We start from the raw sequence: 15,362 nt of genomic DNA on the forward strand, positions 1-15,362 counted from the left end.
TATTTTAGTCAGAGTAGCTTAATAGTACTCCAGTTTAAAAGTGGCTTAAAACAAGGGCAAGGTGCCACCAAATTTGAATCCATTTTATACTTATGATCATTCCAGTCGATGGAAGCCCACTGATTCTTGATTTCACTCAACATTCATTTCAAAAAGGCTCAGTCCCCAGGCCATTTGAATGTACTTTCCCCCCTCGTATCAGAAGTAAGAAATTCCCATCCATCATGGTGCCCTTTTAAATTCACTCCATTCTTTGCAAAGAACTGGACAAAAGTAGAAATACTCACATGTGGCTGACCCATTATAAAGATAGACTTCATTATAAAATTCATGCATTTTGGTCTCGGGTACATTTGATTTACTTCAGTACAATTTCAAGAACCTATGACTATTGTAGCTCCTTGGGTCCAAGGCCAGAAAGATTTGGCACAGGTAAATGGGAACATATTCTATGCTGGCATCCCAGCCCTAATAATCATGGGCAGGCTGGCACTTCCTGGAAGGAGAGACTCCTCTGCTGAGTAAGAGTGCGGACAGGGGATTCCAGAACTCTAGAAGATAACCAGGAATGAAGCTCAGAGCTTCCTGAGACTTAATCTACCTTGTCCTCTGTAAAGTCACACTCCTTTCTCCTTCATTAGAAAAAGGGGGCAGGGATTTATTTATCCATTTGATTTAATATAGAAGTACAAATAATAAATGTTTGGTATGACCCAGAATTAATGAGGCTCAGGGCAGAAATCTATTCATTATTTATAGTCACACTATGCTAAGGAACATTATATGTGACCATGGTGATCACATTCTAGGTAAAAGAAAATTTAAGACTGGATCTCTTGAACTGAAATCAAAATCTAAGTGATGTGAAAATGAACGCATAGTAGATGTCTTAAAGATAAGCAAGCTGAGAGTAAGATTTTTTTTAAAGAACAGATCCAACTGGATTAACCCAAGCAGGAAATGGCAGTGTAAACGAGAAAAAGCGAAAACAGATGTAAGGAGACTACCAAGTCTGGAGCCAGCCCTGTGTTTCACTGCTCAGTGCCATCTGCTTTATCTGGCATCACTGCCTGCCAGAAATTTCAGAGCTTGTGAAGCTGCTTACCAAGCTGCACCAAGTTGATGTGTGGGGTGTTTACTTTCAAACAGTGGCTGCTGCCTTTGACTGGTTTTAAAAATAGGTAAATATTCTAAAAGCAGAGTGATGAATCACAGGATTGGGCCAAAAGGAAAAAAGGAAAATGACTCAGGCAGGTTAGTAGCACAGCTGTCCCGCAAACATTTGGCCAAACTGTTGTGAAACATTTTGACAGTGATATTGGACCAGAGTTCCTGAGAGCAGCCAAGTTCGTTTTGACAGTTCCAGAAACACAGAGTAGACTGTGCGGTAGCCATACCAAGAGCACCCTCCACGGTACATGTAGCTTCTCTTAAAAAAAAGAAAGAGAGCAGTTGCTAGATGTGTTTATAATAGAACAAGATCACAGTGCAACTGTATGTTTTATTAAAATTTATCTACCAAATATTCACTGAGTTCCCAGTGCAAACTGGAGACTATACTAAATGGGCAATTATTGTATTATACTGTTAATGGACTAAGGAAGGAATTTGAAAACTGCTTTTCCGAAATGATACTATGAGCTTAATGGACCAAGAAAAATACTTTCTAAGAAATTTCGTAAAAGATAAAATATAAAGGAAAGTATGATGGAGGATTTCTTTTCAATAAGCAAATGTTCGCTGTCTTTTTGGTGAATGCAGTGTGACTAAGTCAATGGTCCTTAAGATAGAACTTTCCTGTTGGCGTCCCGGCCATTAAGACATACCATAGTACATTTTATGAAGGGATGGTCCCACCATCTACCAAACAACTGTCGGCTTGTTTTCGTGGTTGTTCTGTTTTCAGATTCCCTTAAGCTGCCTTCTCTATGTTTCTCCATGAATAAAGGGAACACACTGACTCTGTTATCCAAATCTCACTATTTTCTAGCAGTCAGCTATGCAATCAGTTACTGGAGAAAGCTGAACGTTAAAGGAGCTAAGCAATCGTCTGGCCAAGTCCCCTCAAAGTAAGCTAGGAACAGGAACCCCAACAGGCAAAAAGAGACACTGAAGCTTTGGAACCAGGAATCATGTGAGACTAAGCGGTGTTTCACATTGCTGAACTCTCTACCATGCCCCTCTCCTCTTCTTTAACTTCTGGTGGCGGATTCCCAGACTTGTATTTCATGAACCCTCATAAATTTTTCCAAAATGTTGGAGTCAGACTTTAGACTCCAGTCCCCAAATTTTATTTAACAAGTGAAGGTGACGCAAAAATCAATTCCCAAGTAGTATTGCTACCTCTTTATGACAGGATGTTAACAACATAAGAATCTTAGGGTAAAATAGTATCCATTATATTGGATAACTGTAGCTTTATAGACAAAAGCAAACACACTCCACAATGACCTCATTGTTATTATAACCTTGCTTCTTTTTGTGCAAGAGAGATAAAAATTTCATCAAAGCCAGACTAGGTGTGGCTGCTTAGAACCAACAATGTTCTCAACAATATCTTGATTCAGTCATATGTTGATTAGACTTTGGGATCAGTTATCTCATAGAATTAACTGGGGAGGGTGGCTGGTAAATCCTAAATCCTTATTAGAAAGAGTTTAGGTTTCCACATACAGGAAGGGACTCAGGGTTAGGGTTAGGATTAGGGTTAGGGTTAGGGTTAGGAAAGATATGTAATGACTCTAAAGCAGATACAGATTTTAAAAACTAGAGTTTAGGAAAATGTTGGAAAGTATGGATGCCCAACATAGCAAAGAAATGGATTCCATGAACGAGACATCCAGGAGATTAAAAATCCCTTTGAAAGTTTATGCAACAGGATGAGCCAATGTGAAGACAGAAACTCATCTATAAGGGACAGGATGATGGTGAGTGACCATGAAAAGAAAGTTTCTTTAAAATAAGAAGGAGCCATGAGAAGACCTTCCCATGTCCGTATGGAAGACATGTTAATCACTTAGTCTAAAGCCTGGCTCCTAGGAGAGAACCAGTAATAACAATGTGCTTAATACCGTGGACTCTCTTTTCTCTTTCCACTGTATACAAAGGTGATGTGGGGATGTAAAGGAAGTGGCGTGTGCGTGTGCGTGTGCGTGCGTGTGCGTGTGTGTGTGTGTGTGTGTGTGTGTGTGTGTGTAGTATTAGATGTTTAGGCGAGTTCCCTTCACAACCTAAATAATACAAAAAACATCCCACAGGTCAGAGCCACTGACCCTTCCTACCTCTCTCCCTGACAGTTAAAGCAGATTCCTCTAGCCCCACCATAACCTCTGATTTTATGGACTACTTCTTCCTCATTCGAATCTAAAGTTAAGAAATGTTCCCCCTTTATTTTCCTCTCAATGCACCATTTTCAATATGAAATAGTATTAAAAAGTTAACTTAATCTAAAAGTGGTCCTGAGTAGTTTCACTTCAAATCTAAGATTCATATTTTATTCTTAGAAATAAAAAGTGATAGAAGGTTGCCAATACGCATTTCTAAAATATCAAAAAAATTCAATTTCTAGACACTTAGGTTCTTGTTAAAGCATCGTAGCTTTTGTTTTTTTGGTTTTTTTTGCTTGAGATGGGGTCACCGTGTAGTTCAGGCTGGCCCTAAACTCCCATATCCCATGTAGCCCAGGGTGTCCTTGAAGTCACGGTGATCCTCCTGTCTCAGCCTCCTGAGTGCTGTAATTAGAGAAATGCCTGGCAGAGCATCACATAATTTTATGTGTTTATTTTTTGTACCAAGAATCAAACTCAGCACCTTAAGCTTGCCAGGCAGGTGCTTATGCTGCTGAGCTATATTCCTAATCCCCATCATGTAATTTTAAACTACATCAAAAGCTTTTTGAAACTTTGCTTTCTGATTATTAAATATCAGAGATGTAAATTATTTAATATGCATTACATTTTCAGGGCCAAAAATTTAAATGTATTGCTATAAAAATGGATTCAGATATAGTTAAAGGTAGAGATTTGATATGAAACTTAGCAGATTATCAAATCTTTAGGGTTAATAAGCACCATGCTATCCTAACCAACAGCTAAAATTCTCAGGCAAACAAAATCATGCATCAATAGGATAGGTAATATTTCTCTATAAAGATATGATTTGCTTTGACATTTGTGTATTTTTCAGAGACAGTCATCTATTCACTATTATGGTAGCTACTATTTTGTGTATCTTTTGTCAGAACATTTTGCCTGCTTAGCTTAAAATTATTCTCAATCTTCAAAAAACAAAAACACCTGCTTTACTGAAAGCCCCACTGGACAGATCTTTGGCCCTCTATATTCATATGTCCTGCATTCGTAGATTCAAGCAATCACGGATTGAAACTATTGGAGAAAACTTACGTCCATACTGAACATGTACAGATTATTTTCCTGTCATGATTCTCTAAACAATGCAATGTAACAAGTATTTACATGGCATTTGCATTGTGTTAGGTGTTATGCGTTATCCAGCAATGATTTAAAGCTTGTGGGTGGATATGCATAGTTATATGCAAATACTGTGCCAGTTTATATACAGGCTTTAGCATCCTCTGCTTCTGAAACCAGTGATTTCAGATTCCTAGAAAAGTCTACCAGTTTCTCCCTGCACACCTCCAAGTAAATATTCATCTCTCCTGTTCTTCTTGCCTGTACAACGTGTTAGAAATAATCTTTCTCCATCATGTCCCATAACCACTGGGCATCTCTATGGTGCCAGTGACACACGCTTTTCTCTTCTAGTCCTACCTTTGAGTGTATAATGAAGTATAAACATCCCAGAGACCTGGTTTTAAAATCCTTTTTTTTTTTTTTTTTTTTTTTTTTTTGTCTTTTTCCTTTTTATCGGTACCGGGGATCGAACTCATGACTGTCTGCTTGCAAGGCAGGTGCTTATGCTGCTGAGCAAAATCCCCAACCCTTGGTTTTAAAATCTTCCTGCTGTTTATTAGCTGGGTACCTAACCTCCTGCAGCTAAATTTCTACATTTGTTAAAATGACCCCATGGCCAACTTCCTGCAGGGTTGTTGCCAGTATTCAATTGAAGATCTGATAACCAAAAAAAAGCACCTAGACACTCAGGAAACTTTCATTTCCTTTCTGGCCTGTCTTTACAACCTTGGCTGACAGATCTGAATTAGTAAACCTCGTAGCACCTCAAAGAATCTTCAGTGACAGTAATGAACTCCCAGTGGTTAGAGTTACATATCATATTCATGATTTTGTAAGTATGTGATAATAATAACTTTCCATTGGGGTTCTCAGTTCTGCGCCCCCTCAGGGATATGGATAGAGCAGACACCCCCCTCTCACCCCGGCCTTCGCTATATGTCGAGCTGTCTGTGACTGTAAGGTCAGATGATGTCTACCTCAGCCCCTGTGTGGCTCCCTTTGACACCATCCTTACCGAGTTGCTTGGTGTCTAATCTTCTAGTAGAACTCTGTCTATTTCCCATGGAGTGGATACACAAAACAAACAAAACACACAGAGAGGTACAAAGCTAAGCCTCGGTGTTTGTTTAAAGTTTAGTTGTAGGTGAGGTTTTCCAGAGTCTTTGGAAAGAACAAGGATTAGGAATCTTACCAAAAACATCTGGGCTCTGAGGAGAGAGGAACAAATAATACAAAGGTTTATTAAAAAGCTGAAAAAAGGGGGCAATGACAAGAGAAGCTTAACCTGTATCACGATTTTGCAGAGAGCCAGTTTTGCACATATACACAAAAAAGACATTTGCACCATACCCAGCTTTTTAAATTAGCTTAAAAGCAGATTATTTCAGCTACTCCATAAAATTCCCACTGTCATACAAAACAGCTTGATATTTACAGAGAAAACTGTATTATTTAAAAGTGACAATGGAGTGGGTCCTGAGTTTTTCAGACCAAATGCCCTGTGATTATTTTGTGCCAGATGTGAAAAATGTGAACAGTTTAAAAGAATGTTAAATGTTAACAGTTACCGACTTGTGCTGATACCAGTACCCTCTACAGGAAGGAAGGAAGGAAGGAAGGAAGGAAGGAAGGAAGGAAGGAAGGAAGGAAGGAAGGAAGGAAGGAAGGACAGGAGGAAAGGGAGTCTAAATTTACATGAGAATGTGCCAGATTTTAGCACAGCTGAAGATAGGTAAAATAATTGACATGAAATGTCCACCTAACTCTGAATTATTTTTAATTTGTGAATTAAATGCTGGTGATTCTCTAATAATCCAAGAAGTGGGCTTGCTATCACTCTTCTCCACATATTATATGAGTGGGAAGTTAACTCCTTGGAATTTCTAGCTCAGTAAGTTAACTCTTTGGAATGCCTAGTATGGAACTAACGTGGATATTAGCTGATTAAGACAAGCACTCTGCCTCCGGGAATTACAAATAGCTAAGTATCACTTAATGAAGGGCTGGCATAATGAGCTAAAAAATGATAATCATATCTTAAATGACCATATTTTTTTTCAGCAAAATTTTGCTTCCTTTATTTAAACCCTTGAAAGTCCTTAATTTATTTGGAGTTTTATGGCTTATTCTGCTATCAATGAACAGTGACTGTCCACTGAGTCCAATCTGTCACCAAGTTTCTTCTACCTTTCTTTCAAAATGTGCTCTAAACTCAGCCATCTCTTTTAATTCTCAAATCCAGGGTCTCATTGGTTTGCCTCTGTACTATGTAAAAAGCCTCTTCCATTCTCTTATCTGTGAGCATTCAGGACTATTACACAAAATTCATACCATTTTCATCATATTACTGTCTTACTTACAGATTTGGGAAACTGTCTTGCTTCTGAGCAAGTATAAACACTTTTCTTGAACTTCTGTGGTGAGCTCAGTAACTCTAGTCTCCTGCTATTTGTACAATGGTCAGTGTAAGTCTCCAGCACAACGCATGGCTTAAGGCATGAGGTTATTCCACAGGTTAGACTTTTTCTATTCCAATCAGCTATAGTGTTAGTATTTTCTGAATATAGCATGGTCTTCCTGACTCAGGCATTTTGCCTGTGGTTTCTATTTAGGAAGGAAAGTGGATTTTTAAAAAAAAAAATAGATACTGGGCAATGAACATAGCTCAGCAGCACATCGCCTGCCTGGCAAACACAAGGTCCTGAGTTCAATTTCTGGTACCAATATAAAAATAAATAACTGCCACTGTTTTTCTAAACTGGTGCCTATACATGATGCCTTCCTATAACTAAACTGCCTTTAATCACAGCTGGATTATCACCTTTTACAAGAAGCTGTAAACAGCTGCTCTGGGTGACACAGACTTTTCTCCAAATCTCTTTCTCCAAATCTTTGCCTTATGAAGCCTATAGGAGGGATTATTCTGTACCCCTCTTTTGCACATCTCACCACCTTGGCAGAATAGTGCAAATGTAGAACAAAATAAAGGCCAGCTGATGATTAGAGGAGAAGCAAGACATTCACAGTCTACTAATTTAAATAAGTGTAGGTCAGTTATACTCCAAAATCTAAATTGGCATCAAGTGGAAGTGTGAGATGTAGGTGGAACGCATTTGCCTTCACACCACACTGCTATCATAACCACAAGGCCAAGATAAGTACTTAACTTGTATTGAGTAATTTGCTAAATGTTTCATCCATAATGTGTTTCATACTTACAACAACCCCAAGAGCTACTATTACATACATTTTACGGGAAACTAAATCTCAGCAAGACTGCATGACCTGAGCCAAGATCATAGAAAATAACTGATGATGAAGTTGAATGTGGAAATCATGCCTTTCTAATTCCAAAGGCCTATCCTTAACTTCTATGCTAAGTCACTTCAAGATTATACACAAAAACAACTATGAATGAAGGGCATGCGCTGATTTAGACTCACGAAATGAATTCACAACATTCACAAGCAAAACTCTCTCCTTTTCTCTTGGACTGTTGCTTATTGACAATAAATTCAATACTATGGAATTCCCTGAAAGTCTTAGTTCCTTCACTTATGATGAGAATCTGGAACGTTTTGCCCCTACATGTGTGATCCGCTGGCCACATGCACAGGAATTCAAAAGGCATGCACAGCTTGTACGACTGCAAATGTTGCTCTCTGTGACACTCCACATGCTCTTTACTCAAGAATTCAGCGGGAGTGTCCCTAAATATCTGCAAAGCATCTTTCTGCATTCTCAGAACTTCACGCACGTGGCGAAGTCCGGGTTCTGTGCCCTGGTGAGGCCTTGAAATCATACATCTATGCATGCTTATACACAGGTCAGAGTTTTCTCTTCTTTCCAAGAAGCAATGATCACCTTTGATGTGCAGATCAGAATATACACAAATGGGGTATTTTTGATATGTGCTTTCAGAAGACTATTTTAATCAGGCCAGAGACACTGCACCCCAGCTCCTTTGATTCTTTAGGTAGGTGCTCTTTCTAGAGATATAAAGATGGATCATAAGATAAAAAATTTCAATTTGGTGGGTTCTTCCTACATCTTCACAAGCATCTTTCTGCACAGCTAGGTGGTAGGAATTATTTAAAATAAATTATAACCTCGTTTCAAAGTTACCTATTAGGAAACATGAATTTCAAAAGTGGGCATTCTTGAGGCATTTGAAAGGAAAAAACTGCAACAAATTAGTTCAAGTTCATTGATGAGAAACACACCAAAGCTCTCACTCAGGAATCAAGAGAGTTCGTGGATGGTGGCAAATGAATTACAAATTGTACATCTTGTACTTCGAGGAAGAGTTCATTCATGCAACCCAAAATCCAGATTCACCTCTTGATGGCTCTTTTCTGATATAGTGCATTTATTTGCCTAGCCCAAAATTATGCTTTATTTTCCTGGCCAAAATTACAGCCCAAAAATATTGCTTGGGATAAACAAATTTTATGTACTGAAAAATTCTTTGTAAGCTGTTCATGATAACAGGACTTGTTCTGCTTATATAGCACATGAGCTACAGAAAGGAAGTACCCATCTCCTTTCTCCCCAGATTGTAGTTGTGTGTGTGTGTGTGTGTGTGAGAGAGAGAGAGAGAGACAGAGAGAGAGAGAGAGAGAGACAGAGACAGAGAGAGAGAGACAGAGAGAGACAGAGACAGAGAAAGAGACAGAGAGAGGGGAGAGGTAGCTTCTTGAGCACTGACAATAAATCAGAGATTTATAAAAACCCACTGAAACCTGAAGAGCTTTTATTTTCCATTTAGGGAAGTGACTTGGGATAAATGAGGGACTTTAAATCTCCAAGTCTAAGTTTAGATCCCAACTCATTACTTATTAACAGTGTGGTCTCTAACCCTCAATCTTTGCCTCCATAAATAGGGAATTCTCATGCCTATGCTGCACAGTTGTTCTAAGGATCACAAATAATGTAGGTAAATTCCTACTAGGAGAGAGAAGAGCAATTAATGGCAGCTGTCATTTCTATGTTGGGTGAATCGATATATATGGTGGACCATTTCTTCTCATTACTGTCTTACACAATGGCCCCCAAATGACCCCTAATGACATAGTACAGCACCAGGTCATGGAAAGTGGTAGATAAATAGACCATGGAGGGTCAGGAGTTTATCTCTTCATCCTCTTGACCACACCCCTTTTTGGGGGCTATACCACTTAGAAACCTCCAGGGTAGAAACGTTACCTATAATCTCCTCATAAAATAACTCCAAGCCTATGCTAACTGTGTCACATCAGAAGTTACACAGAGGGGCCAGAAATATAGCTCAGTGGCCCAGCATCTGCATGACAAGCACAAAGTCCTCAGTTTGATTCCTGGTTCCAAAAAAAATAGAAATTACAGAGGTCAGCTCCTTACTTCACATTCTTTTGGAAAGATTTTGTGCATTTTTTTTTTCTTTTTCCTTTTTATCGGTACCGGGGATTGAACTCACAACTGCTTGCTTGCAAGGCAGGTGCTTATGCTGCTGAGCTAAATCCTTCTTGTGCATTTTCAATCACTGATTTTTAAAGCATTAACCCAACGTGGGCACTGTAGGGAGGGAGGAACCAAAAGAGGGGAAAAAAGCAAGAAAGCAAATGAAAATCAGTCCTTAAAGAACCGAGGTGGTTTAAATGATAGTATTTTTTGAGCATGTGATTTTAACAAATAACATTAAACCAAGAGCAGTGGCAGACACCAATGGAGGAGAGCCGAGCCTTGTTTTCCTCACTGCTGTGACCTGGCAGCACATGAGGTCCGTTGTTCAAAGGTGCTGCAACCCGATATGTGTGTTAAGAGGTCACCGAGGGGAGCCATGACAGAGAGCTCTAAGAACGGCAGCCTCACCTCAGACCCTGCTATTTCCAGAGGCCCCGCCTCACCTGTCTCATTCATCACTGCTGCTGAAAAGGGTTTATTTAGCCGGAAGTGTGGGAGCCTCAGTGAGGACTGAGCAGCTTAGACTGAGACTTCAACCAATGCTGCTGAAACTGGGGGGGGAGCTATTTTGGCATTACCTAGTCACCTGCCACTTGGTAGCAAACATTTCCCCATACAGCTTTAACAATGACACGCATTGCTATCCTTAGAGACTGTCACAGCTCTGTGACTCTCCTTCTAAAAGAAAGCTAAACTGGGAAAAGAACTAAAAAGAAAAATGAACTAAAACAACCAACTCACGATGAGGGAGGACTGATGATCCCAGTACTCAGGAGGCTGAGGCAGAGGATCTGCATGAGTTTGGGGCAAGCCTGGTGAGTTCAAGGCCAACCTGAAATGCCCAGTGAGACTCTGTCTCAAAAACTCAAAAAATAAAAAAATAGATTTTAAGTGCATGATGAAATATCATATACACGATTACTGAGTCACACAATATGTAATTTTAAACATCCTCTGTGGAATTAGAAGAAGGTAGAAGGGTGGAATTTGAGGGGTACAGCCCATTCCCCCAAAGCACAGTGTACCTGAGGCGTCATTGAGGCTAAAGGCGATGCGTACTGGCTTATCCGCAGGTACACTTGCTGTGCTGATCATGTGGGCACCTGAGGCCCGGCCTTCTCCTGGGTCTTCCAGCTGTAAGGACAAGAGAAAGCCATTGTCACCTTACACAACATCATGCCTCTGAATATTTAGAAGCCTTTGGAAATTCAAAGGGAAAGATGGTAAACTTCCTGCATCAAAATTTTCATTGGCCCCCGTTTTAAAAATTTTTTTCTGGCTTAGACAAAAATTAATTTGGTGATACACACCTAGAATGAATGAAATGTAGCAAAAATTTCTATATACCTCACTTTTTCAGTTTCTCATCACACTAAGCAGTCAATCATAGCTTTAAGGTGACATACAATAGTGTTTCATTTTTAATCAAATGGAACAAAGAAGAGACATAGTTTTAATAGGGTATCAGGAAGCTTCAGATTTGTCAATCATTTCACCCTCAAAAGTCTAAATCTAAATTATCAATGTGAAAGTGACAAAAAATTAATATCATGGGACCATTTAAAGAGTACCAAAGACCATTTTAAATTATCCTACAACAGTGTTATAAATATTATTCGCTTTAAATATCTGACTATTTATAAATATAGCAAATATTTCTATCTATGATTTTGCTTCTTAACATTATATAATAAAAGCAAAAGATACAACTTTAAAACATCCTATAGGTGTTGAACCCTGTGTATCAAATTATCATTTAATTAATAAACTTACAATTAATGTGAAAACGTCCTATACAAACAATGGGAAAGTAAAAACATGCGTGAATATTCCTGTGTCATAAAAGAATTCAGCCCAAATATTGTACTCTTTAACCGAGATATTTGGTAATTTACTGTTCACCCAGACCAAGAAAAGATTATAAATACATGATAGCTTTGTTCTTTAAGCACATATATTTAACTTTTCTATTTTGGGTCTTGCTTTCCCTACATCATCTATTTTCCTCATGTAGACAACAAACCAAAAGACCTGAATGATATTTTAAGAGAAATGTCTCTAAAAATGGCAAAATATAAATAAGCCCTTTAGCCATCTTTAGCAAAATTCTGGGAACTGCTGGTAACAGGACTTTTTCTCATACATAGCGAGGCTTTTGACTTTTTCCCATAACTTTCATGTATCCAAAAATAGTGTCCAGGACACTGGATTTTGTTTTACAATATTTACAGAGCCAAAGTCAATGCATGTACATATGAGATACATTTAGACATACGTACATTTGCAATTATCATAGCCAGTACATAGAAAGAAAACACGCTCCTATGAAACACCTAGGACAGTTTGGGAGAAAACCCAGCGATAGTTTAATCACCCATTTAGGATCATAGTGAGCCCATTCATTCATGCAAGACCACAAGTACCAGTGAATCAGTCAGCCCTCCACTCTCTCTCTCTGTCATTCTAAGTTACAAAGAAATGATAACTTGAAACATTTGAGGATAGAGTCACTGACTCAGGGTTTATTTTACCATTACTGTCACACGTTTCCGTCGTCCCTTCTGCTTAGAATGAAGCGTTTTGTTAGTCACCTGTTTCTGGAGAGAAAGCCAACAAACTGTCTCAAATTCAACAAAACAAAGACTCACAACCCCCTAAAGCTACAGCTAGAAAGAAAAGTCTTCCTGTTAGACATTATACATGCTCCAGACCACCTTAGCATCACGTCTAAAGATGTAAACCTCCCTGCCCTTTTGGGCAAACCTCCCAGCATTTTGCTGCACCAAGAAATAAAGCATGAGGGGTGGAAATTTGCCTCTGGATTTCTGGTGAGGTTTCCAGCTACAGAAAATGGATTTGGGGAGGCCAGCTAATGACATCCCACCCCTCACACAACGGAAATATCTGTCTGCCTCCAAAAAATGGTGTTGAGATTGGGTGGACTCTGCGTCCACAGAGATTCGACCACGAGGCCCTGGAACCCACTTGCCTTTTCATCACCCCGCTGGGAACGCCGGCCACCGCTGCTTCTCTCTGCTGGAGGCTGTAACGAGGCTGTGGTTAGGCTGCCGGGCTGCAAGCATTAGTTGGGTTTTCACACCTGCCGCCTTACCTCACTTAGTTGAGTGTCTGCGCTTGTGTAATCCAGGGCCAGCCGCTGCCTTGGCCAGTCGTTGTCTTTGTGCAGCAAAGACTCAGTGAGCAGGCGGGCTGCACCTGCTGCATAACAGCCCCTGACTGACACTCTGAGCAGCAGGGACAGCTGTCCGCACAGGCCGCTACCTGCTCTGCACCAGACCCCAGCCTCCCCCGGGAGCCCCGTTCCGCTTCCCTCGCGACCCTTCTCCCCTTTCCTCACCTCACCCCACTCGCAGCCAGGATGCTGTCATGTTTCTAGAAAAAGCAAGCGCAAAAGAAAACCCTCCTCCTGTCAGAGGCATTGATAAACAGCGAGTTGTGGAGAGTCCAAACATTTTAATTCATTAGTCCTGGCAAACCTAAAATACAAGCAGACTTGCTTCACAGGACAGGAATGTCTTCAGCGTGACCCAATCGGTGTCTGTGTCTATTCCAGCAAACTGGCAAAGACAGCATGACACGAGTCAGCAAAAATGTGGGCCGCTCCAATCAGCTCAGCCAGACCCAGCCAACTTGGACAGGCCACAGGCCAACTCCCAGATGACAGCAGCGATGAGCCCGGTGAGAACGTGAGGTTTGAGGCTGAGCCCGTGTTGGGCTTGATGACTTGATCCAGTCTACAAACGCAGCCAAGCACAGAAGGGGTGAATGATAAATAGGATCCGAGCAGCAGGATTTTCAGCCTTTTAAACAATTGCAAGCTTGGATGCCAAGAGTATGTAGAAAGAGTTTGACCATGCTGCTAAGGTGGAACAAGTAAAAATAAACAGATATGCAAGTGCAAAGGTAAACCATAGGCTGGAAGGGAATCTTTGCAAATGTACATCAGATAAAGGACTGAGATCTAAAGCATACATGTAACTCCTAAAATTCAACAACAGGAAAACAAATGACTCAATCAAAAATGAGCAAAAGATTCAAACAGTCACCTCATTAAAGAAGACAGATGACCACTATGAAAATGTGACCAGCTACATAAGTAATTAGGGGATTATAAATTAAAGCAAAATGACATGCCATACACACCCACTAGAATGGTCAGATTCAAAATATGACAACATCAAATATTTGTGAGGGTTAACAGAAAAGCAGGAATCACCTAGAGGGGATGTAAAATGGTACAGCCCTTTTAGAAGAAAATTGGACAGTTTTACAAAACTGAGCATACTCTTACCAGATGAAGCAGCAATCATACTCCTTGGTATTTTCACAAATGAACTGAAAACCTCATTTCCACGTGAAAACCTGCACACAGGTGCTTCTGACAGCTTTATTTGTAATTGCCGAAAGTTGGAAGCAACCCAGATGACCTCCAGGAGGTGGATACATATACAAATGGTAGTACATGCAGTAATGGGATATTATTCAGGGTTGAAGAGAAAGGTATTATCAAGGCTTAGGGTGGGGGGAGATGTGGAAGACCTCAGTGGGTATTACCCAGTAAAAGAAGCTAAATTGTAAAGACTAGTCACCGATTCCAGCTATGTGACAATCTTGGAAAAGTGAAATCATGGAAAAAATAAAAGATCAATGGCTACCAAGGGTTCAGGATCATGGGAGGAAGGAATAAATAAGTGAAGTTCAGAGTGTCTTTAGGGCAGTGAAAATATTCTGTAGGACACAGTAACGGGATATGCATGTCATTACAGATACATAAAAAGCCATGGAATTGACAGTCAGAAAGTGAACCCTGACATCGTCCGCAGTAGTTAGTTAATAATGTGGTAACATTGACTCATTAATTGTAACAATCCACCATATCCATTCAGGATATTAATAAAGGAGAAATTGTGTGTGGCAAGGATGAGGAAACATATGCCAGCACGGTGGGTTTTACTCATTTTTTTTCTGTAGACAAAACTGCTTTAAAAATATTAAACGAAAGGGTTTAGCAGGTTTCCTTGATCAAATGAATGGAAGGCTAATTTGTTATTATATATGCAGCCATAAAGGTGCATGAATTCCCACGATTAAAACAGTTGCATTAACTCCAGGTTTTGTTTGTTTGCTTCTTTGTTGTGGCACTGAAATTTAAACCAAGGACTTTTACATTTAACGATGACCCCAGCTCTTTCCTGTTTTTTTTGTTTTATTTTGAGACAGGCTCTCACTATGTTGCTAAGCTGCTCAGGCTGGGCTTGAACTTCTAATTCTCCTGTCTCAGCCTTCCAGAGTACTGGTATTAGAAGTATATGCCACCATACCCAACTATAAACCTACTGTATCCAGGAATATTCATGACTATTTTAATGTTATCTATTGGTTAATAATATCAATTTGCATAACCCACTGTAATTTATGTAATGAATTTCATATCTATTATATTAATTTCATCTTCCACACAATCCT

General features: G+C 39.7%; 1 protein-coding gene across 5 annotated transcripts in view; it reads right to left on the reverse strand.

The window, feature by feature from the left end:
• Nucleotides 1-15,362, reverse strand: part of Map3k7cl (MAP3K7 C-terminal like) — a 72,272-nt gene that overhangs the window by 28,356 nt on the left and 28,554 nt on the right. For 2 of the 5 annotated variants that reach the window (XM_063252530.1, XM_063252529.1), the window contains exon 2: nucleotides 10,901-11,009. In XM_063252530.1, coding sequence (XP_063108600.1) covers nucleotides 10,901-10,970 — 70 coding nt within the window. In that variant the 5' untranslated portion in view covers nucleotides 10,971-11,009. Of the gene's footprint in view, nucleotides 1-10,900; nucleotides 11,010-12,864; nucleotides 13,095-13,233; nucleotides 13,427-15,362 lie in introns of those variants that run through there. The other 3 variants (XM_013149763.3, XM_013149765.3, XM_013149764.3) reach the window with 3 other exon arrangements.

The sequence above is a fragment of the Cavia porcellus genome, unplaced genomic scaffold (genome assembly GCF_034190915.1).
Source record: "Cavia porcellus strain 051 isolate PalLab524CR breed Dunkin Hartley unplaced genomic scaffold, mCavPor4.1 scaffold_7, whole genome shotgun sequence".
NCBI classification, from domain to species: domain Eukaryota; kingdom Metazoa; phylum Chordata; class Mammalia; order Rodentia; family Caviidae; genus Cavia; species Cavia porcellus.